The sequence below is a fragment of the Eumetopias jubatus genome, unplaced genomic scaffold, assembly GCF_037043125.1.
Source record: "Eumetopias jubatus isolate StellerSeaLion01/CBP00866 unplaced genomic scaffold, mEumJub1_p1.0 scaffold_15, whole genome shotgun sequence".
Taxonomy (NCBI): domain Eukaryota; kingdom Metazoa; phylum Chordata; class Mammalia; order Carnivora; family Otariidae; genus Eumetopias; species Eumetopias jubatus.
The window spans coordinates 4,717,475-4,732,847 of record NW_028274821.1 but is presented as its reverse complement, the minus strand read 5'-3'; the positions used below and the strand labels follow the sequence as shown (position 1 = coordinate 4,732,847).

The 15,373-nt window shown below is 43.8% G+C and overlaps 1 protein-coding gene across 2 annotated transcripts in view; it reads left to right on the top strand.

Annotated features, from left to right (window-relative positions):
- SPTLC1 (serine palmitoyltransferase long chain base subunit 1) overlaps positions 1–15,373 on the top strand; it is a 62,146-nt gene that overhangs the window by 20,747 nt on the left and 26,026 nt on the right. For both annotated transcript variants that reach the window (XM_028117351.2, XM_028117353.2), the window contains exons 4-6: positions 3,677–3,770; positions 4,322–4,394; positions 10,763–10,895. In XM_028117351.2, coding sequence (XP_027973152.1) covers positions 3,677–3,770; positions 4,322–4,394; positions 10,763–10,895 — 300 coding nt within the window. The remainder of the gene's footprint in view (positions 1–3,676; positions 3,771–4,321; positions 4,395–10,762; positions 10,896–15,373) is intronic.

The following is a 15,373-nucleotide window of genomic DNA, read 5'->3' as shown; positions in this document are numbered from 1 at the left end:
TACAAAAAAAAAAACGAATATGATCACATATGATCAGGCTAGTGCATAGATCAGTGCCACACACTAGATTTTGGGCGTATTTTGGTCTGTTAGAAAAAAGTGCCTCCTAAAATTTTAAAGGAAGAAAGACTTATATAAATGTACAAAAAAAGGGTTGATACAATGAAGGGATGGCAGATGACTGTAGAGATGAAAATTATAAAAGATTTTATAAAAGGAATCGATATGATAAGTTGTTTGAAAAAAGAAAGAAGATTTAAAAAAGAAAAGAATGTGATCAGGCAGGAGACTAGAACAAAGCCATACACTAGTTATTTAGGGTATATTTTGATCTGTTAGAAGAAACTGTATCTCAAAATTTTAAAGAGAAAACAACTTATATATATATGCCAAAAATAAGGGTAACTATTATGAAGGGATAAAATATGACTCTAAAAATTAAAAATAAAAAATGTTTTTTTAAAAAAAGGAATTGATAAGATGTTGGTTGAAAAAGGGAAAAAGAAAAATTAAAAAAAAAAGTTAAAAAATTAACTTTGAAAAACTAATGAATCATGGTAAAAGCCATGAATTCTATGTGGAGTATTCCCCTAGCGCTGGAGTTCTCCCGTTCTCCTTGATCGGTAAACTTGGTCTTGGCTCGCTGGCTGTTTGTGCTGATCTTCTGGGGGAGGGGCCTGTTGCCGTGGTTCCCAAATGTCTTTGCCGGAGGCGGAATTGCCCCGCCCTTGCCGGTCCGGGCTAAGCAAGCTGCTCCGGTTTGCTCTCAGGAGCTTTTGTTCCCTCCAAGCTCTCGGTACAGCCTTGGAGGACCAGGGTGAAAATGGTGGCCTCCCAATCTCCACCCGGAGGAGCTGAGAACTCGGGGCCCCGCTCCTCGGTGTGCCCTCAGAGAAAAGCAGTCACTCCCGTCTCCCCGGTCTCCGGCCGCACTCCGTGCTCACCCGGCCTGTGACCGAGCCTTTCTATGTCCGGCACCCGACCCCGTGTGGAGTCTCCAAACCCAGCAGATCCCTGCGGTGCGCTCCCGCGCCGCTCCTCCCGGGGGAGGAAGGGGAGTCTCCCCGGATCTGCCGCTTGTTGGGTCCCTGCTGGGGGAGCAGTGGCCCGACTGGGCCGCGGATCACAGTTTATGGCCACCCCGAGCTGAGAGCCCGCGCCTCGGCTCCGTCTCTGCAGCCGGCTTCCCCGCTCCGATCCCTGGGAGCTCTGCCGCACTCAGGCACCCCCGGTCTTTCTGTGACCCTGAGGGTCCTGAGACCACACTGTCCCGCGAGTGTGACCACACCCCCCACTTAGCCACTGGAGCGACGTCCCTCAGCGGAGCCGGCTTCCAAAAGGTCCGATTTTGTGCTCCGCGGCTCTAGCACTTGCCAGAAGCGGCCGACGGAGGCCCCTCCCCCGCCGTCTATCCTCCCGAATATCGCCTCGGATTCACTTCTCCGCACGTCCTACCTTCCAGTAACTGGTCGCTTCTCTGTTCAGAGAGTTGTTGCTACTCTCTTCTTCGGTCTCCTGTTGAGTTTGTAGGTGTTCAGAATGGTTTGATCCCTATTCAGCTGAATTCCTGAGACCAGACGAAATCCAGGTCTCCTACTCCTCCGCTATCTTGCTCCGCACTCTCTGCCTATTAGTTTTTGTATAATGGCCTTTACTTTTCCAGCAGCAACCTTTAGTACAGACTTGTCTCCAAGGGCTTTGTTTTTTTATCTCTGTGAGCACCAGCACCTCCATACCAGGAGGATTGTACGCTTAAGAAGGCCCGAGAACGGGCGCCTGAGTGGCTCAGTTGGTTCAGCGACTGCCTTCGGCTCAGGTCATGACCCCGGAGTCCCAGGATCGAGTCCCGCTTCAGGCTTCCTGCTCAGCGAGGAGTCTGCTTCTCCCTCTGACCCTCGTACCTCTCATGCTCTCTCTCTCTCTCATTCTTTCTCTCTCAAATCTTTAAAAAAAAGAAAGGCCCAAGAAGTAGGAAACTGGCATGGTGGATTCAGAATCAGAGCAGGTGTTTGGGGGAAGAAGCAGCCCTTGAGGCCATAGGGAAGAAGGAAGGAGTATTTAGAGAGCACCTCTTATGGACCACGCACTTTTATAGCAATTACCCTGAGAGATGAGTTCTGTCCTGACTTCCTAGGTGAAGAAGCAGAGACTGACAGAGCCAGGGAGCTTCCCTGAGTTCCTGAAGCCAGGAGGAGCCGTAGTGCAGGTGGGGTCTACCTGCCTCACTGTGGCCCATGTTCTTTTCCTGCAGTACCCCTGCCTTCTATACAGGTGCACCTGCTTCTGGTGGTCATTCTCTTCCTTCCTGGGTTTCCCAGCATCTTCTGTTTCTCTGTTCGAAAACCAGTTCTGTGAACCGGTCCCGAGAGCAGGGTTGCCCAGCCCTCTCTGGCCACAGTGCATCTTCCAGAGCGGCCCGTGGGCACAGCAGCACGGGGGGACGCGGGAAGCAGCTTCATGCCACAGCCCCTGCCCTGTGCCCTGTGCTCTGTGCCAGGGGCTCTGCTGGTCTCTGAGCCACTCTCTCACGGCTTCCTTCAGCTAGAAGAGGCTGGTTGTGACCAGTTGGCCCCACTAGCTCATGACCTGCGGTTTGGCCCCGTGGTTTTGCAGTCTGGCCTCTGGGAGTATTGTCAGCAGAGCACTTGGTCATCTTAAGTGCCCATCTCCTCCCAGCCCACCTGAGACCTGGGCTCCCATGCTGCTGGCCACCTTGTTTCTTTGTTTCTCCCCAGGGACAGGGCAGGGATCCCTCCTAACATAGTATTCCAGCACTAACTAGAAGTGGGAAACATCCCACCAACAGCTGTGGTGTCTTTCTGTAGTTAACATGTATTTGTAAACTACTTAACTGTAAAGCCATAACTTGTTCTGCCCATTCTTGCTTTTGATCTTGATGTTTTTATATTTCCTTCCTGTTGTCTTATTCCAGATTTTTCCCCCAAGGTATTTCACTTCCTTTAACTACTTCTGTCTGTTTTTTTTTCTTAATTTAATTTATTTATTTGACAGAGACACAGTGAGAGAGGGAACACAAGCAGGGGGAGCGAGAGGAAGAAGCAGGCTTCCTGCAGAACAGGGAGACCGATGCGGGGCTCGATCCCAGGACCCCAGGACCATGACCTGAGCCAAAGGCAGACTCTTTAACTACTGCGGCTACTTCTTTCTTAACGAGTTTTAAAACCAAATAAAAGATTTGCCATTTATCTGTGTTGGAATTATAGCTCATTTTTTTTTTTTTTTGAATACTGCAGGTTAGCCTAATAAGAATAGAATTTGTGACGGATTTGTAATATACCACTTTCTAATTTTACATTTTAAAAAATAAGAGGGGCCCCTGGGTGACTCTGTCGGTTAAGCAGCTGACTCTTTTGATTAAGGCTCAGGTCATGGCTTCAGGGTTGTGAGACTGAGCCCCATGGCGGGCTCCGTGCTCAGTTCCTAGTCTGCTTGAGAGTCTCCCCTCTCCCCCTCCCCCTTTCCCGTCTGTGCACTCCCACTCTCTCTAGAAATAAATAAATCTTTAAAAGAGTCAGAATAGAGAGCTAGTGACTGGTGTGCAACTAGGGTAGAGTGACATCACTTCTGTGTCTTGTGTGCCCCCAGGATAATGTGACAGTGTGTGCCCCGTAACGTGACTATCGCTCAAATATACCACACTCCTTTCTTTCCCCAGCCCTCCCAGCCACAAGATTGTGGTGAATGGAAAACAATGTGTCAACTTTGCCTCATTTAATTTTCTGGGATTGTTGGATAACCCTCGGGTCAAGGTAAGTAGCACCTGTCCCGAAGACAGCACGATTACTTATGAAAGTGGGCACAAGATAAAAGACAAGTGCAGAACATCGGAACAGGCTCTGTCTGCTGGCCATTTGCCATTGCTGTTTCTTGGCAGAGCTGTGATGGGGTTTCGACAAAGGGCGGGCCATCGGGGCGTCTGGTGTGTCTTAGCAGCGGTGACATGCAGAGACCCGTGTGAGCCAGCCCCAGCTGATAGTTGGAGGTGTGCCCAGAAAATTGCTGCATCTCCTGGGAGGTTGTGAGCCCATGAACAGTTCTGAGGAAAGACTTAGGCCCAGAAATACCAAAAATCATAAAGGCCTTGAGTTAACCACGTTTGGATAATTAAACTAATACAACTTTTCCATGTTTGAAGTTCTGCCCCTAAATCTTGACGTGTGTCTGCTCTTTATATCCTGTTAGAATTGCCACGGTTCTGAGGAAGGAAGGTAGTGGGGAGAGGGGGTGTTAAAGAATAGGAAGTGTCAGTTTTGCACCCTCAAAGATAAAGAATGAAAGACCTGAATTTTCTTCCACAAAGGCAGCGGCTCTGGCGTCTCTCAAGAAGTACGGTGTGGGGACCTGCGGCCCTAGAGGATTCTACGGCACGTTTGGTATGTTTCTGCCGTCTTTGTCCCGCCACTTAACTGTTTTTAAGGATTGATTAACTTGATTTCAAAACTCCTTGGAAGAGATAACCTTGATTAATCGTGATGTTGAGTGGGTGAGTGCTTTTTGTGTGAGACGCACCAGTCCGGGCCTGGGTGTCGCTCCTGGAGGAAGGGCCTTGCTGCCTCGGGGCCGCCATGTCAGTAGGGCAGAGCCTGAGCTGCTATTGTAGGCGCCCCCGGGGAGAGTAGTATGAGGAGACCTGGCTCGTTTCTGTCATGCATGACAGTTGGAAGGGCACGGGTCCCGTTGCAGGGGGCTCCACTCTTCATAGTTCTGTAGGAACCTGGTTCCTCCGCGTCCCCTTCCTCTAGTGCTGAGGGCACTGTCCTTGCCCACAAGGGTGCAGCCAGGCGGCAAGTGTTGGGGGAGCAGGCGTGCATGGCCGTAGTACCCCTTGAGGCAGGCAGGGGGCGTTGCACATCACTCTGCCCACATTCTGTCGGGGAGCCCAAAACCTGGGTCAAGCCTCACTGAGTGGACTGGGAGATGGCTTCAGCTGGGTGGCCACCTCCTGCCGGAAGGAAGACAAAAACAGATGGGGGTAGGAAGTGGGTGAAGGATTCATAAGGTAGCTCTTTTTTTTCTGGAATGAAGAGAAAGGGTCATTAATTTCCAACTACATATTAGGATGAGTGTGGTTTCAAACACTACAAAGTCCTTAACAAAGAGTCTTCAGAGAAAATGTTGTTAAATAATTGCTCAAATGAATATATTCCTGGAAATAACGTTCTGGCTTACACATGTGTCAGCATGTGGGGAAAATAGAGTCCAGGGAAGTCTCTTCTGTCTTCTGTTTGAGTTTGCATTTCTAGGCCTTTGTGTGTATGTGTTTTGCTTAAACAGTTAAAGTGTTTTTATTTAAGGGAGCACCTTTCTTTATTCCTTAGCTAGCTTAGTAGTTACATTATTTGTATTGGAAACAGACAACAGAGTAGGTGTCCAAGCCTTTTAAGCTGGAAAGGATCTGAAATATCTTGCGTTCCAGCATCCCAGCCCTTCAGAAGCAGCATAGAAAGTTCAGATAGGTTACATGACTTCCTCACAGTCACACAGCTCATTCATTTCAGACTTATAACTAGAAGCCAAGTATCCTGACTGCCAGTCTTAATGGCAGGATCAAAGACTTACAGAGCACCGACCAGTCTTCCTCTTTGCCCCAGTCTAGTGCAAACATGGGTTGTTTGCTTGGTTTTAATTCGTAAGGAATTATTTCCTAGATACATAGTATTAGAAAGCTAGGAAAGACATTTTTTTATGGGTTGTTTGTTGTAATCTGATCAAGACTTTCTATGATTTGCTTGCTGGGGTTAAAAAAAATAACTCTCTTAAAAGCTTTTCTTTCTAGGGGATTTTATTTTCATGTGTGGCCTTGGCTCCTGCTTGGGAGTTAATTTGAGAAAACAGATAGCAGATTTATTGCTAAATCAAGTCATGAAAAAGAAAGGTTTCAACTCTTCAAAACCAGTTTTCCCAGAGCCGGTAAAATAACCCAGTCAGCTTTCTGTTTGGATCCCCTGGAATATAATATGCAATAATAGGTTGTTGTGTGCTTCCAGATGTGAGGCCTTTAGTTAATGGTTTTCAAGTTAATATTCTTGATTGAATAATTCAGCCCATGATATAAGCTTTGGAAGGTTATAGAGAATGAAAGTCGTCTCCTCCACCATTATCGCAACCCCCCCAAAAAAGACAGCTGCTATCAGTAGCTCCTTATTAATTCTTCCAGAGACTTTCTTCAGCAAATGAAAACACTTCCATACATACATTTTCCCTCTATTTTGAAAAAAATGGTAGCATAGCCCGTGTGTATTCTGTACCTTGCTGTTGGAGTGAGTTCGTTTGAAATTTAAATTGGATGTGGATTTTCAGGGGTCTTAAGCAGACTCCTCACTGAGTGCAGAGCCTCACGTGGGACTCAGTCTCATGACCCTGAGTTCATGACCTGAGCCGAAATCAAAAGTCGGTTGCTCAACCAACTGAGCCATCCGAGGGCCCCCCCAAAAAGTTATTTTTAATTTCATCTTTTTTTTTTCTGGGAGTAACATTCAGGCATCTATTTTCAAAGATGAAAATACTTCCTTATTTAGCTCTTTTCTCAGCTTTTCAAAAATGAATGTAAATCATTAGTAAAAGTAAATTTCTTTATTAAAATGTTTTCCTTTTTATTATTTCATAGTAACATATTAGAAGACATTAGATGATTAATACAGAAGAAGATCAAACAGTGGTTGAGTTAAAATTTGTCTAGTTTCTTAGGCTGAATGTTCTCCTGCCTTTGGTAAGTAGAAATCCACAAGTTCTTCTGATAACCTTGTAAGGACTATATGGTTAGCAGTTTTTCCACCTTCTCATTTTATTGTTAGAACGTGTGTTTGAGAACGGAGCGAGTGGATTTGTCAGGTTAGAGAACGTACTTTCCTCTATGCACTTTTACACTTTCTCTAATCCACCTTCTTTGTTTTCTTTGAGTACATTCAGATCTCTTTTGCTTGAGGTTTATCACTGGTTTCCCAGGATGCGCTTTGCATATACAATGCCTACTTGACTCTTTGTTCCTAAACTAAATCAGAATTTAGTCAGTGGCAGGATTTCATGGTGAGGGATAGTGGCATTTAATTGTGTTCAAGAGCCATTAGTAAACAAATTGTTCAGTTGTTTATTTTTCAAAATATATTCTTTCTTTCTTTTAGAGCAGTCAACTGAATCATGACTGCATGTTTTATTAGGAAGAACATTTGGTCATAAAGTTCCTAGATCTGCCACTACTAACCGGTCATGGGATTGTTTTTGCAGTGTAGGAGGGGAACAGTCCTTGTTTGCACAGCTTAGAACATTTTGGCAAGAATCACGTAAGATGCTGCACTTAAAAACATTTTGGAAAACATTCAGCCCTGTATTTATGTTCTAATGAGTGCATAAGTGATATTATTTGTACTTTTAAGAAAAGTTGTCCGAGTCCCAAGGGATTAAAAAGAAAATAGTATATAACACAAAATATAGAAGCCTTAAGAAAAAATGTAGTTGGTTGTTTTTAAACTGTTCTAAAGTTGACTCTTTTATAGTCTTTCCTTTGGAAGACAACCAAGAAAGCCAAAATACTCTTAGCAGAATAAAAGAGGAGATATATAAATGGGAAGCTGAATGAACAAGTTACTGTAATATAAAATTCTTAAATATGTGGGATTTAGACAACTTAATTAGAAAAAGTGTAACTGCTTTTTTCCTTTTAAAAGAAAACCTTTTCTTTTATTCTGCAAATATTGATTTAATTGTACAAACACTTAAACGGTGTACTGGATTTTCCATGCCGGACGTGACTCTGAGTATTTCATAGGCATTGACTTGTGTGGTTCTGGTAACAATCCTTTGAGAATGGTCCGACTGTTACCTGTTTGACAGAGGAAGGGCCTGAGAGGCACGGAGCAGTTTCAGGCCTGCCCTGGTCCACACCTGGTGAGGCGGGAGGCCAGATCTGGAACCCCCTGCGATGACTGCCGTGGCCAGGCCCCGCCCTGGGTGCCAGACATCCTGTATCAGCCTTGAATCCCTTCTTTTAGGTTCTGGTTAGGGAACAGGTGCAAGAAAGGGCAGCGAGCTCTGGGAGGGACACTTCCCTCCGTGACTTCTCCCCTGCAGTTTGTTCCTAGCAGTGAATCAGAAGATGTGGTGCTTTACTTGCACTCCGTGCGAATCTGTGGCAGCAGTCGGTGGAATGGATCATCTGTACAGAAGACAGACAGCAGAAGCAGGAGAACATGGCCTGGCACTTTCCCTGTTTGCTGCCTCCCTTCCCTTGGGCTGAGGGCTTTTTCGTTGCACAGAGTAGCTATCACACATCAGGAGAAGTTACGCAGCTCCCCATGTCTACCTCTCACAAAACCTGCTTTGCAAGGCTGCCTTCAGTTAAAACCCAGTGTCTTCAGGTAGGGGAGAAAAAAAGCCAGTCTTTGTTAAACTTTTGGGAAAGGCAAGAACCAGTAAGTCATTGACTTACTGTAGATTCTTCTTAACCACTTTATGGCAGTGATATAAAAACAGTTATGAGTATGTACAACAATGAGAATGTTTCAAGCATGTAGTTTTCATCAACTGGGTAACTAACACTAAAGCCCTGAAATTAAGCCAGGATTTTTTACTTTCTCATCGCTCATTAGTGAAAAAAATGAGCCCTTTAAAGTGGAGTCTACAGAATGATTTAAAATCTTTTTCGTAGTTAGCAAAATTAGTTTGTGTCCATAGCACGTATTTTGTTTTTGAAATGGAGATACTGGATGAGAGCACTTCTGGGGCTCGGATTGTCTGTCTGCTAGCTAAATCATGGAGATTTGGGGTAGATAGTCCCGATTTAGAGGCCACATTGTCATTTGTAGAAGGGGGACCTGTCCTCATTCCGATCAGAAGTGGGGGTGATGGGGACTTGCCTGTAGCGCTCTAAGGAAGGGGCAGGCACTCCTTGCTCAGTGTGGGAGGTGCCCGGTTCTCCAGCATGTGGTGGTTTTCCCCGAAACCTGTCACTGGCAGCATGTGGCAGAGGGCGGGCCGTCAGGGTCAGGGTCATGTCCTCTGTGCTGGTGATGTCACAGGTCTGATGCTTGAAGACCTAAGCACCCCTTTGATACCATTTTGATCAAATGGGATGTAGTCGTCTTTGTTACTATAAAATCCCATCCTTATTTAATGTTGATGTCATTCTGTACAATGACTATGACCTTTCGGGAGTGGAAATCATACCACTTCCTGTGCTTTTCATAATCGATTATGTTGGTGTACATTTTAACTATAAATAGGAAGAAGCATGTTTGGTCTTTTGATGTATACACGTCTTGGAGGATTGTGAAAATGAACTGTTTATCCCATTCCGATCAAGTAATAATAGAAGAACGGACTTGTTAAAAATACATTGTAGGAAGTAGATGAGGGAAGTCCAGTAATGTTCTCAGTTAGTCATTTATTAAGCAAACATGCAGTGACTGTCACGTAAAGACAGGTAGTCTGATAAGCACAGGGTCAGGGAGAAAGACCAGGTTTGTGCCACCTGACAAAGCGACACAGCTGAGAGAGGCAGGTAGCAGCTAGCATAGGAGAACTCTGGAACTCCAAGCCCGGAGGAAGGGATGAGGCCAAGTTGAGCCTGCAGTCTGCTGGGCCCTTCTACACTCAGAAGTACAACAACGTGCACCGTGATTTCTGACCGAAGACTGAGAGCACTTGGTTGTGAACTGAGGGCACGGGTGGGAACTAGCCACCGAGTGAGAGGTCGCAAACTAAGCTAAACCCCAGTTTGATGGCAGGAGACCTATAGTGCGGAATCCAAGAATTGAGCAGCAATACCCAGAAAATAAACTAAAGCCCACTTTATGTATATGCTTCGCTGACCCTTGACAGGACATGCGGCAGAAATCTGATTTGGGTCCTGCTGTAGTGAAAAGAGCTAAAGGAAGTTTTAAAAGTCCTCTTCTCTCCTGGGTAATGCCTCATTTTAGGACCACTTTGAAGCCTTCAGGTTCAAAGGTGGTCTGTGCACTGTTTATTCTAGACATCACTGGGCCCTCCCTGCCAGGGTGTGCAGACTCGTGGCTGAACCTGGGAAGGTGAGCAGCAGTAAGGAACCACAATAGGAGTAGGAGAGGTACCAGGTTATTAACGGGCACAGTCCATTCCCGCTGTTACATCAACATTCTTCCCAAGGGGCTTCTGTAAAATACTGCATTTCTCCTTGTACTGTACATTTGAAGTCCCCAGTATACTTAAAAAGAAATTCTGACAGAAAAGTCAGTGCTGCTGAGTGAGCAGATGCACGGGTGTGTGCTGGTACAGCTATCAGAGAAGGGAGCACTGGCTTGATGCAGAGTATATGGGGTTCTTTTACTCGTCGTTTTCCTCTTAAAAGTTGGTTAACAGTTGTCTTCCTGTCTGGTGTGGTACCTTCTGCTAAAATGCAAAAAGGCTTTAATAAGTTAACGTGTCACACATTGGTGAAGCCTCGGTGTGGTCGGTTGAGGGAAGTTAAAGCAGGTAAAGTCACTGGGCCTTGTATTGCCTTGCTAGAGTGACGTAGAAACAAAACCCAGAATTGGAGCTGCCCCACTAACACACTGTATGGACAGAAGAGTAGCTGATTCCATTCACAGGTTTGAGAAATCATTTTGGCCAAGAATCATCTAAACAGATTTCATATAATTTATAACTCAAAACAATTTTATTTGGGCCATAAAGTGACAGTAATACTAACTAAACTGCTTACATTATTTTCTTTATTCTTAAAGAAAAAGAATTAGAAGATGTTTTAACCATTTACATCTTATTATAGATGTGCACTTGGATTTGGAAGACCGCCTAGCAAAATTTATGAAGACAGAAGAAGCCATTATCTACTCATACGGATTTGCCACCATTGCCAGTGCTATTCCTGCTTACTCTAAGAGAGGGGACATTGTGTTTGTGTGAGTAACTTTACCTGTGTTTCTAATCAGAATTCCTTTGGACATAATGGTAATCTTCCTGGAGAATTCCTTTGTTAGAGGTTATCTACCTTAGGTAATACTGACTTTCTGTTTAAAGAAATACATAGTAACTTCCATGAAGTAATTGTGCAGCATTGATGAGACCGTCACTAGAAGGATGCCTGAAGTATTTTTTTTTCATTGGTTTTATTTATTGATGTTGGGAAAGCCAAACCTACCCCGGGTGATGCCAGTTATCTCCCTTCCCTCTGTAGTTCTGTCCTTGAGAGTCCACGGTCACTGCCTACGTGGTCACTCAAACTGCCTGGCAGAGTCCTTCATTGCTCCCCACCCCACCCTGAGTCCTGGGCTCTGCTGACCTTGCTTCCTGGCTTGCTAGGATCATAGAAGCCACGAGCAAATCTGCACACTGAGCACCCACGCGCACAGGCTGTGTGGCGTTGGCCACTTTTGTGGAGAGGAAGAGCCGAGAGTGGGGTGGGGCTGGCATGGCTGGGCAGCTGGCTGCACCCACCGCACGCACCACCCTCCGAAGCCTGTGTCATCTTTTGAGTGAACCATTAAGTGCCTTTGAATTTTAGGTCTCACATTTACTTTTGTTTCTTCTTTTCCTTTTTTAGAACAGTCTTTTTAAAAAGTGCTAATCTGATTATGTCATGCTTAAGAGCTTCCATCATTCCTAAAATAAAGATCCAAGTCCTTATTACAATCTTGCGTTCTAGACTACCTTTTCAGACTCATTTTGTCCCCTTTTCATTCAGGTGCTCATGCTGTAGCCTCATCAGCCCTGTATGCTAGTTTCCGCTCATTTTAGGACCTTGGCACATGCCAGTCCCTGTGCCTAGAATAGTCTCCTCCTCTCCTCCTACCTGATGCCTGCTCATTCTGCTCACCCTGCACGTATATCGCCTCTGCAGGGAAGCCTTCCCCAACCTCTCAGACCAGGCCGAGCCCCTGCTGCGTGTGGAGAAAATCTCACAGCCAGAGGAGTTTGGTATGCTTGTGAATCCATGATCTCATGGTGCTCACGCTGCCTGTCAAAGTCCCTCTGCTTCCCAGGCCTTCCGTACGCGCATGTGCACACACACCCACACGGCCCCTCTGTTCTCTGCTCATCTTGCCTCACACTCACTGTGCTCTTCTTTTGTTGTACTTTCATCGGTTTATCCTGGTTTATTGCCTAGGAGGGCATTTGCCATTCAGCTGTGCTCACTAAACTCCAGCTCAGTAAATAAACGAACAGAGATTGGTGCTTAGAAGAGGGGTCTGAGTGACAAGGCTTCAGAGCCCAGCTTCCTGTGGCCCCTGTACCAGCGTCCTGCCTCTCACTGGCAGGCTCCTGCCAGTGCAGCAAGCTCAAGCACACGCCGCAGCTCCGGCTCTGCCTGGGCTTCGGGGGCGGGGGGTGGGGGGCAGTGCGGCCCGTCCTGCCCCACAGCCCTGCAGCAGCCCAGCAGCACCCCAGTGGCACCAACACACAGCCTATGCTGAACGTGTATGCTTCCTTTGTCAGATCACGAATACGGTATTGTCTTCCCCATTTTAACTGCCAGGAAGCCTGGGCCACACTCACTCCCACATGCCGTTCACCGCATCGGAGAGCTTCGGTTGCTACTCAGTTAGGCAGCTTAGTTATTCTCTTATTACACGTAGTTTTAAATATTCTGCCCAGAATTCATTCAGAGATAGGAACACTGGAGGTAATGATGGTGTTTAGTAAATTATTTGATAAATTCATTAGGCCTAGACAGTATGTCCAGGGCTTAATTTCTTCCTTTTAGTAAATAGTGGTAAAGCACAGCGGTTGCTCATATACTACATCTGTCCCTGTTTATGACAAAAAACAGAGATTCTGTGTGCCCTTTGCCCAGTCTCCCCCAGTGGTTACTTCATAGCTGGGATTTTGACATGGATAAAGTCAAGATACAGAACATTTCCATCACCACAAGGAGCCCTCAGTTGCCACACCTGTGGTCCCCCCTACCCTACGCACTCCTTATACCCTGGCAACGACTAGCTAGTCTCCCTTTTTGTAATGTTGTCATTTCAAGATTATTAATACAAATGTAGTCATATAGTAAGTAATATTTGGGGATTCACTTTTTTCACTCAGCATCAATTCTCTGGTGATCCATCCATGTTGTATGGATCAAGAATTCATTCCTTTGGATTGCCGAGTCGTATTTCATGGTATGGAAGCACCACAGTTGCTCACCTATGAAGGACATCTGAGTTGTTTCCAGTTTGGGGCTATAACAAATAAAGCTGCTATGAACTTTTATGTACAGGTTTTCTCTGAACCTAAGTTTTCATTTCTGTGGGATGTATATGCCAAGGAGTACAGTTGCTGTGTCATACGGCATCACATAGTGTTTTAAGAAATTGCCAAACTGTTTTCCAGAGTGGCTGTACCATTTTACATTCCCATAAATAGTATATAAGTGATGTAGTTTCTCGACATCCTCAGAAGCATTTGGTGTTGTCATTTTTTTTTTTATTTTAACCATTCTGATACGTGTGTAGAGATATTTTACTGTGATTTTAATTTATATTTCCCTGATGACTAGTGATGTTTACATTTTTTGGACTTTCTTTGGTCTTGGCATCAGGAAACTACTCCACAAAATCTGCTGGGATTCCCTCTTGTATTTTCTGGAGAAATTGTATAAAATTATTGTAAATTCCTTAAATGTTTGGTAGAATTCTCCAGTAAAGCCAACTGGGCCTGGAGATTTATTTTTTGGAAGTATTTTAATTATGAATTCAATTTCCTTAGTACTTACAAGGCTGGTCAAATTATCAATGTCATATTGATGAGTTAAGATGGCTTGTGTTTTTCAAGGAATTGGTTCACTTCTCAGTTGTCAAACTTCTATATATCATGTTCTTTGTAATGTATCCTTATTCTTCTAATGTCTGCAGAGCCTGAAGTGGTAACAGGTTTCATTCCTGTGTGGTAATCTGTCTACTCTCTTTCTAGAAGTCAGTTTTGCTACAGGTGGTCAATTCTATTTATCTTTTCAAAGAATCGGCTGTTTGTTTCATTGATTGTTCTCCATTGTATTTTTGTTTTCAGTCCTATCACTTTCTGGTGTTATTTCCTGCCTTCTGCTCTTTTTTGGTTTCTTTTTGCTCTTCTTTTTTTAGATTCTTTAGGTGGGAATTTTGATTGTTGATTTGAGACTTTTCCTCTTTTCTAATGTGTTAGTGCTGTGCACTACTTATGCACTACTGTGGCCTCGTCCCATACACCTTGATCTGTTTATTTTTATTTTCATTTAGTTCGGTGTATTTTATTTTCCTTTAGACTCTCTTTGACTCATAAATTATTTAGAAGTGTGTTTAATTTCCAAGTGTTGGGAGATTTTAAATTTGTTCTAGTTTGTGTCACGGCTCATGATGTGGTCTATGTTGGAGTATGTCCCCTTGTCACTTAAAAAAGAGTATTCTGCCATTGCTCAGTGGACTGTTTTATAAATGACAATTAGATCTTCTTAGTTGATGATGTGTTGAGGTCTAATATACCCTTGCTGATTTTCTGTCTGGTAGTTCTACAGTTACTGTAGTTGTGATTTATCTTTTTTCCTTTCACTTGTCTTAATTTTTGCTTCTCACCTGTAGCTCTGTTGTTTGGTACATATTTTCTTGGGTAATTGATTCTGGTTATCACTGTATAATGTTCTTCTCTGTCTCTGGTAATTTTCTTTGTTCCAAAGTCTACTTTATTAGATATTAATATAGTCACTTCTGCTTTCTCTTGTTGAATGTTTGCATGCTATATTTATTGTATGTATTACATACACATCTACTACTACATTATTATATATGTTATTGTATATTTTTTATAGGCAGGTTATTGTTGGGTCATGTTTGATCCATTCTGCCAATTTTTGTCTTTAAACTGTGTATTTTGGACATTTACATTTAGAGTGATTATTGGATAGATGAGGGCATTTTATTTTTTGTTTCTTATTATCTTTTTTGTTTTCTGTTTTCTTTTTCCTCCCTTTCTGGGGGTTAAGTGAACACGTTTTGGAATTTCATTTTTACTTATCCATGGTGTTTTTGAGTGTTTCTCATTGCATAGTTTTGTTTGTTTTTAGTCATTGCTCTAAATATGACATTATATATACAAATAAGTTATCACATTCTGCCGTTTTCATCATTTTACTAATTCAGGTAGAGAAACCCTTACATTCCTTTACGTTTCTCTACTCTCCTTGTTTATAATTGTTTTAAGTACTTCCTGCACATATATTGAAAACCCCATCAGACAGTGTTATAATTTTTACTTAAATCATCCAAAATAATTTAGAAAACTTGGGAAGGTGGGAAAAGCCTGCTGTGTTTGCTCATACATTTTACTGTGTTCCTTCTTCCTTTCTGATACTCTGAGATTCTTTCTTTTTGTTTTCTTTACTTATTTTTTTTCTATATAGAGAGCTTCCTTTAGCCAT